Raw genomic sequence first — 13,760 nt, 5'->3', positions numbered from 1 at the left:
ACTGAAGAACCAAGATTCACACAGTCTTGAAAAAGCTGGATACATGACCAAACTTAATTGCACAAGTATGATTTGTAGACCTGGAAAAGCAGTGTAAATTAATCAGATCTTGCTCAGTCATCATCATAACCAAAATACAATCCCTGAACGCATCAAGATTATAGTTGTTTTCCAATACAATGTTCCAAACCATTGTGTCAAATGACCAATAAAATACCTAAAATAACATTTAAAAAAATTTATATTAATATAACATGATTAGAACATTTGACAAATTTGGAACATTTCTGCATTTTAAAGAGCTCGGTCATAAAATGGAAAATCTAAATTTCCTTGATATTTACACATAAATTTACAGTAAACATACTGTTTCATACCTCAAAGTGAACTACTGAGAATCTGAGCATTTATGCATTATGCACATTTATTATCTCACATTTATGCATTTTAATTACATTTATAAATACAGTTTCTATATAATTTTGTTCATCAGCAAACATCCAAGAGTGTCTCAAGATGACTTAAAATAATTTAAAACATGACAAAAGCATTCAAATCAATGGAAACGACTCAAATCAAAATATATGATTTTAATTCACCCTGTTTTTCTAAAATGTCACACACAGCAGAGATTCTCTCAGAAGCAGTTGAGGATGATTTGGATGCAAACATGGATCATGGTAATCACCGAATCACTGTCAAAGTTTCATGACTGTCAGTGGCTGCTTACTATAGAAATCAATAGCGTAAAATAAATCGGAGTCGATCATATAATGGCAGTGAACTGTTTTGTGCATACTGTAGAAATGAGAGAGAACTACTGTAATACATGAATACTGCTTAACTGTCTGTAACTGACCTTATAAAACTGATATTTCTGTTAGAAGACTCCAAACACACAGCAGCCACAGAAATTGTCAGCATTTGAAAACCTTTCATCAAATTTGTCCTAAAACCAAAAAGCGTTCTTGTCTTAGGACAACTTTGATGAACTTTTTTGATCCACTTCAAATGCTGACTACTGTATTTGGAAATAATTCAAATGGTCTTTACATTAAAAATATCAACATTTATTTCAAAGAAAAACAGCAGTCACATTTTTCACAAAAACATTTTAAATGTTCAACGTTTTTTAGGTTTTAGAATATGAAGCCATCGATATATTCAGAATAAAGACAGAAGTAACCTTGCTACGTGTAGTACTGTGTTAGGCTAACTGAGAGTTGTTATAGCACTTGCGTATCATTGCTCTTATGTTGATTTTGATTGCTTTCATTGTCCTCATTTGTAAGAGGCTTTGGATAAAAGCATCAGCTAAATGACTAAATGTAAATGTAAGTCTTGGACACTTTCTGCTCGTCAAACCTTATTGAACATGTTCAGATGTGAATGTAATGAACTGCACAGGTGGTTTTTCTGCAGGACGTGAACGGACTTCATCATGAAAGATCAGCGAGACACCAGCTGCTTAAAGCTCAGGTCATCATCTGAGCACAGAGGACACTGGTTTTGATGGGTGATTTTTGGGGTCACTGTGTGTTAAAGATTAAGCCGTTACAGGTTTGTTCAGCACTCCTCCACAGATCCCTCCACGTCCTCTTCTTAACCGTCTCATTACGTGAATTCACTAGTCAATATCGCTTGAATACAGGTTCTGGCTTGAGCTTGAGACTCAACCTGGTCAGATGCGGCTCTTAAAGTCAGTATCACCAATACAAAGAGGTTAACTACCAGTCAAACATTTTTGAACAGTAACATGTTTAATGTTTTTTTTTTTTTTTTAAGGAATTCTCTTCTGCTCACAAAGTCTGCATTTATTTGATCCCAAAAAAATTTACTATTTAAAGATTTCTATTTGAATATATTTTAAAATGTAATTTATTCCTGTGATTTCAAAGCTGAATTCTTAGCATCAAACGTTTGACTGGTATAGTGTACCATGCTTTGTAGATGGTTATTCTTTGATGTACCTTGCAGAACCACGTCAACACCACCATAAATGTGACCCTGGAGCACAAAACCAGCCATAAGTGTCAGTTTGAATAAATAAGCTTTCCATTGATGTATGGTTTGTTAGGATAGGACAATATTTGGCTGAGATACAACTATTTGAATATCTGGAATCTGAGGGTGCAAAAAAATCTAAATATTGAGAAAATCATCTTTAAAGTTGTCCAAATGAAGTTCTTAGCAATGCATATTACTAATCAAAAATTAAGTTTTGATATATTTACGGTAGGAGATTTACTAAATATCTTCATGGAACATGATCTTTACTTAATATCCTAATGATTTTTGGCATAAAAGAAAAATGGATAATTTTGACCCATACAATGTATTGTTGGCTATTGCTACAAATATACCCCAGCGACCTAAGACTGCTTTTGTGCTCCAGGGTCACATATGAGTCTGGCAGTCAGTGTCACGGCAGATCTCATGGTGATGTTCATTTCAGTGTTGCTGCAGTCAGCAGATTTCACTAGGAGCTCTTGAATGCTTACAGTTGCTCTGTGACTAGACGTCAGTGTGCTCCAGCACTAGTCTCCAGTTCAAAGCACGACTGGACTACTTGATGTACTGAGCGTCCTCCTCTTTCAGGGCGTCAGCTGGTCGAGCGTGTCACGTGTCGTCTCCTCTCTCTGACTCCGCTGCTCCTCTCGGCTCATCAGGTCTTCAGCCAGCAGGCCGATCCTCAGCGTCAGGTCATCTAGTTTGGGCTGGATGACGGCGAAGTCCTGCCTGATGGAGAAGACCTTGGGCTTGAGGTCGCTGGCGAAGCTGGCGGTCTTCAGCAGCTTGGCCTGTCCGCTCTCCAGTGCCAGGATGCGCTCGGACAGTTCACGGTGAGACGCCGAGAGCTGGTGAACGAGCACACTGATCTGATCCAGCCGCTGGCTGCTCTTCTCTGCTGAGCTCCTCAGAGCGGAGACGCGGTCGATGCTGCCAGCCAGCAGATCGCCGATGCGCCTGACCATCAGCTTCTCCGTCTGGGCCACCTTCTCCTCCAGGGCCTGCGTTTGGGTGAGCAGCAGCTCCACCTCGCCCTCCAGCCCAGCCATGCGCCGCACGTCCGTACGGATGGAGGCCAGTCTGGAGGTCACCTCGCTGGAGGCCTGCTGCTCCACGCTCTCCACGGCCCGAGCCAGAGCGCTCAGGTTCAGCTGCAGCTGCTGCCTCTGACCCGCGAGACTGGAGAAGCGCTCCTGCAGCCTAGCCACCTCCGCCTCCAGAGCCTCTGTGTGAGAGACGGCCGGAGCAGACAACAGCGCACACTACACAAGAGAGCACACCAGAGGCGTCAGTCACACACAGGTCTGATAAAGATTCTAGGAGGAGTATGCAATAACATACAGTGAGAGCAGCTCACAAATCATTAACTGAAATGTTATCAGACTTATCAAAATGACATGAGATCGCCTCCTTCAATATCAGGTCCTGGGGTCACATAAGAGTTTCCTCTTCAAACCTGTTCACAAAACTACTTTTACTAAGGAGAAAAGGGTGGGGTTGAGCTCACTGCTAGGGTTGATGTTGGCAAGCTTACTAGCTACGATTGGCTGAGAGAGGACGGGTCTCTGTCAGTCATTTAATCATAGAAATATTGCAGAATGAGGTGTCATGTTGCCATATTCAAATAAAGATGAAGGACTGAATCTGAAACCGACGTGTCTGATGAACCCTGCTGGCAGGCTGAGGTATATGAACTTATCAATAAAACTGACAATCCTGACAGATTATTCTGACAGTCTGTTTACATGACGTACAGTGCAGGTCTTAATTACGCAGCATGAAATAGAGCTCACAATCGGTTTAACTTTGATAATCTGATGTATTTCAGACAAACATTTCAATGGATGATTTTATCCATCAAGTATTAAAGAGATCATGAAAAGTGTATGATTATAGCAGAATGGAGCCAGACTTGTGTGTGGATCACGCCTAATTGACATCACCCAAAAAAAACAAAACCTTTTGAAGAAAAGCTCGTTTCCCCCCTTTGAAATAATGTGCACAGATAAATAAATCAGTCACATGTAAATATTTTGCTTTATTAAATATTTGAGTTCATTCTGATGTAACTCTCAGTGACACCTGCACATCCAACATACACACAAAATTATGTGACATCTGAGTGAAACGTACACCGATGCATTTTGTGCTTTACATACATTTACACTCAATTATGTGGCGTACAAAATGTATTAAAACAAATCTGAGACTTTAAGAACTATTCCAGGTTCAATTAGGGGTGTGCGATATCGACAAAAATTATATTTCAATATTTTCTGGGATTTTATCGATAACGATAACAGTGCTGTGGCTGTTACTTTGGATTTTTTGTTTGTTTTGTGAAATAGAGCAAAAACAGGCAATATGGTGTCTAAAACATAAGTCTCTTAATTAACTTCTTGTTTATCGTTAAAACAACAATTAAGATATTAAATCGCAGACGAAATATATCACACCCCCCTAGGTTCAATACAATTTGTCACAATGTTGATTAACACACACAAAAAAGTGACTGATCTCTTAAAAAAGACAAAAAACAAAACAATTGTGACTGATCTCAACATTTACATTCAGCCAGCAAACAGGGTTTTTGAAGGATTTACAAGCAGAAAAGTGAAGTTCAGTTGATTAAACCACCTATACCCATTCTTCATTTACAGATTGTAAAAAAAAGTTGCTCTGATTTTTATAGCCATTTTCAAGTAAAGGTAGAGGTAGTGTTTTCACAGTGAAATCATGCGTGTTTAAAAACAATTCTTCTGTTTAAATATGTATTATTGAGCTGTAAAGGTGTTCTCATCATTTGGGCAATATGGGTTTCGGGCACCATGTTGTCACTGCCTGTGGTAAAACTGGATATAACTTCACTCTGAAATGTTTAGTAAGTGTTTTTCCACACTAAAACTTTTAACATGTACATTGTTTACATCCTGTTTAGATGCTGTAACCCAGATTTCAGCTTTGTTTTTAAGAAAAATAAGGACAAGCAGAAATGATAAACAATCAACATTATGGCTAAAATGCCATCGCCTGCAATACTCCTCTGAGATGCCACTGTACATACAGTAGTCCAGCTGTGCGTCTGGTCAGGCGTCTCGCGGTTTTGTTAAAGCAGTGCTGCTGTTGTAAAGTTAATAATAAATAACAAAAAATACTGCGTTGACATAAAAAAGGAAATGTAGTATTCACATACTTTTAAAAGCAAGTACTTCTGTACTTTTACTTAAGTAAAAATCTGTCTTTACAACTTACACTTGTCACGGAGTAATATTTGGCCAGCAGTATCTGTACTTTCACTCAAGTAATGGAGCTTGTCAAAAGTACAGTAGATGGGACACATGAGTGTGGTGCGTCTGGCCTCGGTCAGATCAGAGTTCAGCTGTGGTGTGGTGTCCTCCTCAGCCGCTCCTCGGCGCTCCGCACCTGCAGCCGCAGCTCCTCCAGCCTCCTGTAGGTGGCGCTGAGCTGCGCGCGCACCCTGAGCATGGAGCGCACGGCCTCCTCTGCGGCGGGGAGGTGCGTGTGCTGAGGAGCGCGGGTGTCCAGCCGCTGCCGGAGCTCGAGCCGCTGCTCCTCCAGACGCTGCAGCTGCTCCTGGAGCCGTGAGACTCTGCGCTCGCTCCAGTGCAGCTGATCGCTCACGCGTCCCGCGTCCTCCTCCTCGCTGCGCTCCAGCGCCCGCGCGTTCCTCCCCGTCCCGTCCTGCACCTCCTGCAGCCGCTCGCTCAGCTCACGCAGGAGCGCCTCGGCCGCGTTCACCTGCTCCGTCACGTGTGAGTGTGCGGCTCGCGAGCGCCTCTTCAGCTCCTCCAGCTCCTCGCTCACAGCTCTCCCCCGCGCCTCCGTTGCGCCGCGCACACGCTCCTCTAGTGCGTGAAGGAGGAGTGACGACGCCTGCTGCTCCGCCTGCAGCGCGGCCGAGGTGTTGAGTGTGGAGCTGACGGCGTGTTTCAGCGCAGAAGAGGCCTGCAGCTGCATTCACAACACACCACATCAGCTGAGACTGATCTGATCTGCCTGCGTTCACACTTCAGTACTAGTGCACTACTGCTGCATGAAAACAGCATGCAGCCATCAACTTTCAAGCATTAGCACACTACGCTGATCTCGTTCAGTAAATAACATCCGGTTATCATGAATTCTTTTCCATTTTATTTTACGATTTAGATTTTCTAAAGTTTGAGATAATTAGAATTTTGTAATGTAAAGATAACACTTTCTCTGTAACACTTTAAATAATGCGTTATAAAAGTAGTTTTATTGCATGAATTATGCCTTGTAATGCACCTTATAATGCATTGTATGAGCTCATGAATAATTGTAACCACAGTTATAATACATTATCCCCGGTTTCACAGACAAGGCTTAAGCCTAGTCCCAGACTAAAATGTAATTCTGAGGTGTTTCAAGCAGCGCAGCCACAGTTACGTTTGGGATAATTTTATTTTAAATGCCATAATGTCTGTTGAAAACACTGCAATAGTGTTTTAAAATACAATAACGAGCAGCACGAGACCATTTAAAGAGGCGCGTTCAGCGGTCTCCGTGACGGGATAGGAAACACTCAACAAAGTAAAATGATCTCAAACGTACTGTGCTCTCTCTTCATTTTATCAAATGATCATAATCACATCTATTCATTTTACAATCCTGCTACTAGCATTTTATTCAGACTAAATCCCCTTTAATTCGGGTGAGAAAGCGGGGTTTTTTGAGTGGCTTTTGACACAAAAATATTGTGCAGCACGACTGTTTTTATCTATTTCTAGTGAAGATGGACGTGTTTCTGCTCGAGGACTTCATAATCATTCTCTCAAACTACATTAGAATGAATCAAACATGACGCTCATTGATTTTTGGTCTGAAGTTATTAAGCGGAACAGAAATTACTTTACTATCGTATCGTGACGTATCTGCGTGAAATGCGTATTAAATGTAAAAAAAGAGGGTGGGCATGATTTTGATCCGTCGATTGGTGGATGGTTGATTGAACAAGACTCAAATACACGTTGCTTATGATGAACGTCAATTTCTCAATAAAAAGTGGTTTTATTTTTGTGGGGCTTACAGTCAAAAGTGGTTTAAAGTGTCTGAAGACTGTAATAAAGATATATATAAATATATATGTATTTCAGCGTGGTAGAAAATGCTTTGTATTCAAGGCACTGAGATGTATTTTAACACTTTTTACTTAATTTCATTACTTGTCATTTTTTTATTCTTTCGAATGTTGTTGTTTTTTCTAGAAAATAATGTAAAAGTTTGTGAAAATATAAACTGAAAACGAGAAAAACACAGTGACTATAGTTAAACAATGGTAACCAGAAATTAACCATGGTTTTGCTGCACTAACCATACTATAACCATGGCATTTGTTGTGAAACTATGGTCATACAAATGCTAATCAATACGCCAAAAAAACAAAACATGGTTACTATGCTTTTACTACAATAAAACCATGGTTAATTTGCGTAAGGGTGCAAATACAGCTATTAAGCCTCGTTCACACCAAGAACGATAACGGTAACGATATTAGCGATATCGTCTGTTTATTCTCAGCGCATGCGCGTCTGCCGCTTTAAATTCTCCAGCTCGTGACAGCAGGATGGATTCTGATTGGCTGTCAATGTATCGTTCATCAGCTGGGGAAAATCGCTCTGAAAGAGATTCAAACGATATCGTTTCTCTGTCTTTATCGTTACAGCTGTGGTGTGGACTCTGCCGTTCTTTAATATTGAGAACAATTTTTAGAACGATACCTTTATCGTTATCTCTATAGTTATCGTGCTTGGTGTGAACGGGCCTGATTTGAGTGATTTACAAACCTTTTGAGAGATTTCAGCCATTTTTTCTTCCAGCTCCAGGACGCCGCGGCTCTTCTCACACAAACGCTCGTATTTCTCGGTGATTCCTGCGAGCTTCGCGTCCTGCTGAACGTGCAGCCTGCGGAGGACAGCCGAGAGCAGACTTTAAAGCTCAGAGTGCGGGTTTGCTGTGGAGTTTGAGCGCGTCTGACACTCACCATGTGATGAAGACCGAGACCGAGAGACACATCAGAGCGACGCAGAGCTTCCCATCAGGACTGAAGCGAGAGGCTCTCTTCTCCTCTTCCTCTTCCTCGGTCCGGCGCTTCTCTCCGCTCTGCTGCTTGTGTACACTCTTCTGTCGCTGCTTCACGCCGCTGACCTGCATGACTGAAACTGCTCCGCGCAGATGCGAGTCTAGAGAATAATAACTCTGAGCAAAGCTTGAGGAGCTTTTCTCTCGTCAGAGGCTGACACCGCCACGCAGCCGTTCCGCCGAAAGCCAATCAGAGCAGAGGCGCGGACTGACGTAACGGAGTGGGCGGGGCTTAGGCGATTCCAAATAATAATTACGCTGTTTTAACTCTCTACCGTTTATGCGTATTTCAGTGTCTATTAAAGCTAATGAGTGTAACTGTTTCGCTACAAATTATTTTTGCTGAAACGGCACATAGGCAGCGTTGTCACGTGATACCCGTTACTTTCCTCAGCGCTGGTCAGAACTGACCAATCACAGCTGCGTGTGGTTTTTAGATGGGGATTAAAAAATAATAATTTTCTGGAGATTATTTACATATGTGTATCAGGAATTAATGATTAGAAGTAAAACATTTAAACGATTATAGTTTCTGGTACACCAATATCGGTAATAAGTCAAACAGCACTCTGAGATTTGAATGAGGAAGAGCGGGAAACATCTGGCGCTCAGCGCAAGGCGCCCATATTTTTTTCAGCAACCGTAAATGGTTGAGATTATATATATATATTAAATATTCTATATTAAAATAATATATATATTTTAGATTTAATAACAATAATTTTAAACTATTGTAAAGTGGGTGTTTTATTCATATCTGTGCAACCGGGATCAAGCAGTTTTATTCTTAAAATTTTATCTGATTATTCATTTATATATGATTAGAATATCTATGTAGGATTAAAATTTACAACAATTCTTATGGTCTCTTTTTTGCATTATGACAGATTATAGCTATTAAGCGAGCAAAACACAGCTTAGTTTCTTATCAAGTCTGATCTTTATTGAGTTAAACCAATTTACCACAAATCACCCACCGCGTTTAATGACCCCTCATGTTCATAAAGGACAAAGCAAGATAAACAGATACCATAAACAAACATAGATGAGGCAATGAGATGAATAAGGCTTCAGGTGAACGACTGGCACGTTTGTAGTGTGCGAAACAAGCTGCTCATCTTCATCTTCATCATCACATATGCAATGCTACATTACACATCATATACAGCTCTTCGATGAGAACAGCATCACACGAGCGTGTGAAGATCTCCTCTTTCTTCATGATCGTAAACAAACACACCTGTACGATATTCCTGTAGGACACACAGCTGAAGTAAAGTGCAAACGTTTCAAATAAACAAGAGTTTTGGTCCCCAAGTGATCAAACGATGACTCGTTTCAGTCAAAACTCAAGCTGCGACATTAAACAAACACATCCCAGTCAAACCCACGAATGCTGCTCGAGTAAATGATGAATATACACAGAGGCGAGCGAAGGAAGCGGACTCTTCAGGACTCATGTGCTGTAGCGATCCTGCAGGGAAGAAAACACAGCGTCCAGAGCTCATCCACACAGATGAACGGGTTAGTTATGGGTTAGTTAGCGCAGGGACTGACCTGTATGGTGGACACGACTCCGCTGGCCATGACCGACAGCTTCCCGGCCACCGAGCGAACGCCGCTCTTGAACTGCGTCATGTCCGGCACGGCCGGCAGAACCTTGCTTAGGCTGTAGGAGCCGGAGGACGCCGCTGAGACACACAACATCGTGTGTTACATGCAGTGCTGGGGAATGCTACTTTTAAAAGTAATGCATTACAGTATCGAGTTACTCCCTAAAAAAGTAACTACTTGCATTACTTAGTTACTTTTTATGAAAAGCAATGCGTTACGTTTAGGGATGTAACGATTAACCGCGAGCCGGTTGAAAATCGATTAAAATATGTGACGATTCGGTTGAGATGCTAAACAAATCAAGGACATATTTCATTTATAATTGTCTTAAATCTAATTTTGTTATTTACAAATTAATCGAATCGTGAAATCAAAATCGTGAATCGAATCGGGAGTTGAGTGAATCGTTACATCCCTCGTTACGTTACTTTTGCGTTACTTTTTCTCATTTGGGCTGGGCTTGCTCGTATGTTTTTAATAAATAAAAAGTTATATTTTTGGCATATGTAAAATCCCTTTCACAACAAAAGTGAAATGAATCAGCTTTGGGCTGAAGGAAAATGTAAATTCAGTTATTAACATATTTAATCATTGCAGGTGTGTGTCATATTCTGAGATTGCATTTCAGTTTTTATTAATTTTTTAAGGAATACTGAATGTGTTTTTGTGCAGGTGAGATGAGTGAATACATGTTCATATTTAGTCTAGAACTACAGTAAGATCATGTTCACACACAACACTCTGCACTTACTCCTGATTTCTGTCACCATGGCAACACCAGAGCTGTCAGTCAATACATGGAAACAAAGTAACCAAGATATTTTACTGTAAATTTAAAAGTAATGCATTACTTTACTAGTTTCTTGAAAAAAGTAATCCGATTACGTAACTCTCGTTACTTGTAATGCGTTACCCCCAACACTGGCTTCAGGAAGTGTCAAATGAAAACAGTGTTCTCCAGATAAATAACCAGCAGACAACATCAGTAGAAACCGTGATCAGGATTACTCTACGATTAATCACGCACCTGCTGTTTTCTTCTGCTCGTCGAACAGATCGGCTGAGCTGATCGCTGAACTGCCCGAGAAATTCTCCAGCCGCGCCCGAACCTCATACTGCAATCAGAAAACATGTCACAATAACACCGGGGTTTCTGCAGGACTTTTGAGCTCAAATTTAAGCGCTTTTAAGACCTGCACAAATAAAATTAATACCATATGAGCACGGTGGGGCAATGTCTATAGTAATATATTAAACTGTAAAATGACTGTAAAAGCATGATTTACAGTTCAGATACACGTTTTCACAAAACAAAATGTTTTATAAAATGATAAACTTCACAGCTTTTAAACCATTTTTAAGAAAATGGATGAGTCAAAAGTATAAATTATTATATTAATTTATACAATTATTATCACTCAATTGTTATATTAGTTTATACAACAGTTCTTCTGGTTCTCGAATCTGATTGGCTGATAAGAGTGCGGTATTAGTCATGCATCACTCCGCTTGCAGTATTTCTCACAGCGAGTGTCATGGTGGACGCCCAAATCCACTATAATTTAATAAATAATACTGTTCTATGTCACTGAATGCAGTTTTAAGAGTTTTTAGGCGAGAATGTACTTGTTTGGACTTCAAATATGCGGTTTGTTAATAAAGATAACGTCTATTTGAAAACATGAGATATAATTAGTTTTGGGTAAATCTAACGGGCAGTCTTTGGTCTCATTAATTTATTATTTGTTCCAGAGAAGATAGTTTTGGCAAAATCTCATCACGTTTATGTAAATTCAATGCTGTATATCAGAGCGCTGCCTTTGTACTTTTGACTGAATTGCCTAGCAGCTTTTATGATGGCTGTTGTTGTTGTTTATTAAACACTATTATTCAATACATAATATTTTATATAAATAATAGTATTTGGTATTGGTAAACTGTGTGTGTGTGTTCGTGATGGTGATTTTAGTCACATTGTTCCGCCATTAGATGGCGACAAGATACTGTTTCACGAGTCAGCAGTTTTAAGACTTTTAAATTGAAAGAGACTAAAAAGTGTTTTGAACTAGTTTTGAACAAGGAAGTTATTTTTACTTTCAACAACAGCTTGTAAAGCAGCCAACAAATGCACAGAGCAGCGCTGTCAATGGAAATCACCCTTAACAGATGAAAGGATAGTACGACAAAGATATCGCTTTCCTCAGCGGACATTCAAACTAATGTTTTATTGTGAATATGAGACCGAGCTGAAGAATGAATGCAGTATCAGATGCAGGTAATCACACTCGCTCAATCAATCTCTCATATACATAATACACTGCTTTTACTACAGTAATACAATAAGCTTTCAATGAAGCAACTCAAGGTTCCTTCGTTACTAGTTCTAAAGTGACGTTTCTGAATTAGTAACGGATCTTGAGCTCAGCTGTTAAACTGTCAACTTTAGATTTCAATTCCTGGCAGAAGGAAGTAGTTATGCACAAAAGAGGGATTTTAAATACACTCTGTTGTTATTTTTTAAAGTATTTACACACTTGTGCCGTCAAACTGTTGTATAAACACAATATCACACTCGTAGACATGAGGTATGGCTGTATAGCACACTGTGATTACCTACGGCCGAGTCACAGCCGTGCCGATATACAGCCATATCTCACATCTACGAGTGTGATATTGCTCATATAACATATATTTTACTCTCTTAATTGTTTAGCTTTTTATAATGCATTATCTTCTTATCGATCCACCGGTTCACATTTACAGCTCTGCGTGTTTTGCAGCGCTCATATTTATTTAATGAAATCATAGCCTTTTGAAGTTTAATCGTCACATTAAGCCATTTCGCAATTCTAGTCTTTCTGTCCACAAATTTAAGACCTCTTGAAATCATAATTAAGACTTTCTTGTGCAATTTAAGACTTTTTATGGCCTTAAATTTGATACAACTAAATTTAAGACTTTTTAAGGACCTGCGGCAACCCTGAACACCACAGAGCTCATGTTTCTCAGCGGAGTCTGTTTGACGTGTCACCTCTGCATTGTCCTGCTTCCCGAAGAACATGTCGGATGAAATGGCTCTGGCGTCGCCGAACTTCCTCTGAGCGTCGTCAGAGACGGCCTGTGGCTCCTTCCTCGTCGCGGAGGCCCTGCGAGCACAGAAACACTGAGTCGCAGTACATGTCAGTTTTATTTCCAGTGCGGTGCAGTGCTTCATCTGACCTGTCGTCTGGGTCCAGGTAGACATCAGTCTGCTTCGAGAAGAACCGATCCGACGATCCCGCAGCTTCATCCAGGAGCCTGTGGGAAGAGACGCAGGACACGCTCATGAACACACAGCAGGAGACACAAACAGAGCCTCAGGAATGAAGCGGCACCTGGAGGAGAAGCGCCTGTCCTCCTGCTCCTCGTCCTCCTCATACGCTCTCCTGCTGGAGGAGCTCAGAGCCGGAGACTCCTGCTGGATCATCTGCATGTCCTCTGTCACCGAGTGAGACAGACCGCTGGAAAACACAGCGCAAGACAGCCGCCTTAGCCCCGTCACACTTCCTTCACGTTGGTCAAAATTAAACTCCGCCCACACTTCCTTCACGTTGGTCAAAATTAAACTCCGCCCACACTTCCTTCACGTTGGTCAAAATTAAACTCCGCCCACACTTCCTTCGCGTTGGTCAAAATTAAACTCCGCCCACTAGGGATGCAACAAAATGAAACACTGGGCCGAACGCCGAATACTAGTGCTGGGCGGTATGACCAAAAATTTATATCACGGTATTTTTCAAAATTATACCGGTTTCACGGTACATGACGGTATTTTTTTTTTCATGCATGACCAGGTGTTAACCATATTCTTTACTGATTGAGAGGAAATACTGCAGTATATTGACTTAGAATGCCCTATTTTACTGTCACGATGAGTGAATATTGTCAAAAAATACCACACTAAATAAATAGTGACTAAACACGACCCCTTTTAATACATGTTAACCAGGAGTCACTCTCATTTATAATCACGGCAT

General features: G+C 40.7%; 2 protein-coding genes across 4 annotated transcripts in view; both read right to left on the bottom strand.

The window, feature by feature from the left end:
- Positions 1-2,358: 2,358 nt before the first annotated feature.
- Positions 2,359-8,368, bottom strand: ikbip (IKBKB interacting protein). Of its 2 annotated transcripts, none has more exons than XM_016535202.1 (3): positions 8,033-8,368; positions 7,836-7,953; positions 2,359-3,272 (listed from the first exon to the last, which is right to left on the bottom strand). In XM_016535202.1, exons 1-3 carry the CDS (start codon positions 8,200-8,202, stop codon positions 2,595-2,597), a joined length of 966 nt encoding a protein of 321 aa, XP_016390688.1. In that variant the 5' UTR covers positions 8,203-8,368; the 3' UTR covers positions 2,359-2,594. The 2 variants fall into 2 exon arrangements, with proteins under 2 accessions (XP_016390688.1, XP_016390689.1); XM_016535203.1 differs by lacking the exon at positions 2,359-3,272 and adding an exon at positions 5,213-5,982.
- Positions 8,369-9,068: 700 nt separating this feature from the next.
- Positions 9,069-13,760, bottom strand: part of arfgap3 (ADP-ribosylation factor GTPase activating protein 3) — an 11,643-nt gene continuing 6,951 nt past the window's right edge. For both annotated transcript variants that reach the window (XM_016535180.1, XM_016535179.1), the window contains 6 exons: positions 13,119-13,244; positions 12,964-13,041; positions 12,776-12,890; positions 10,772-10,859; positions 9,688-9,821; positions 9,069-9,604 (listed from right to left, as the gene is read on the bottom strand). In XM_016535180.1, the coding sequence (XP_016390666.1) occupies positions 9,587-9,604; positions 9,688-9,821; positions 10,772-10,859; positions 12,776-12,890; positions 12,964-13,041; positions 13,119-13,244 (559 nt within the window). In that variant the 3' untranslated portion in view covers positions 9,069-9,586. The remainder of the gene's footprint in view (positions 9,605-9,687; positions 9,822-10,771; positions 10,860-12,775; positions 12,891-12,963; positions 13,042-13,118; positions 13,245-13,760) is intronic.

The sequence above is a fragment of the Sinocyclocheilus rhinocerous genome, unplaced genomic scaffold (genome assembly GCF_001515625.1).
Source record: "Sinocyclocheilus rhinocerous isolate Xijiao unplaced genomic scaffold, SAMN03320098_v1.1 scaffold2561, whole genome shotgun sequence".
In the NCBI taxonomy this organism is placed as follows: Eukaryota; Metazoa; Chordata; class Actinopteri; order Cypriniformes; family Cyprinidae; genus Sinocyclocheilus; species Sinocyclocheilus rhinocerous.
This window is presented reverse-complemented; position numbering and strand designations above follow the sequence as displayed.

Coding starts and splice junctions, on each gene's coding strand:
- ikbip (XM_016535202.1), bottom strand. CDS start 8,202: ATGCAGGTCAGCGGCGTGAAGCAGCGACAGAAGAGTGTACACAAGCAG. Junction 7,954..8,032: donor GTCTCGGTCTTCATCACATG/GTGAGTGTCAGA, acceptor TGTCCTCCGCAG/GCTGCACGTTCAGCAGGACG. Junction 3,273..7,835: donor TGGCTGAAATCTCTCAAAAG/GTTTGTAAATCA, acceptor TCTCTTGTGTAG/TGTGCGCTGTTGTCTGCTCC.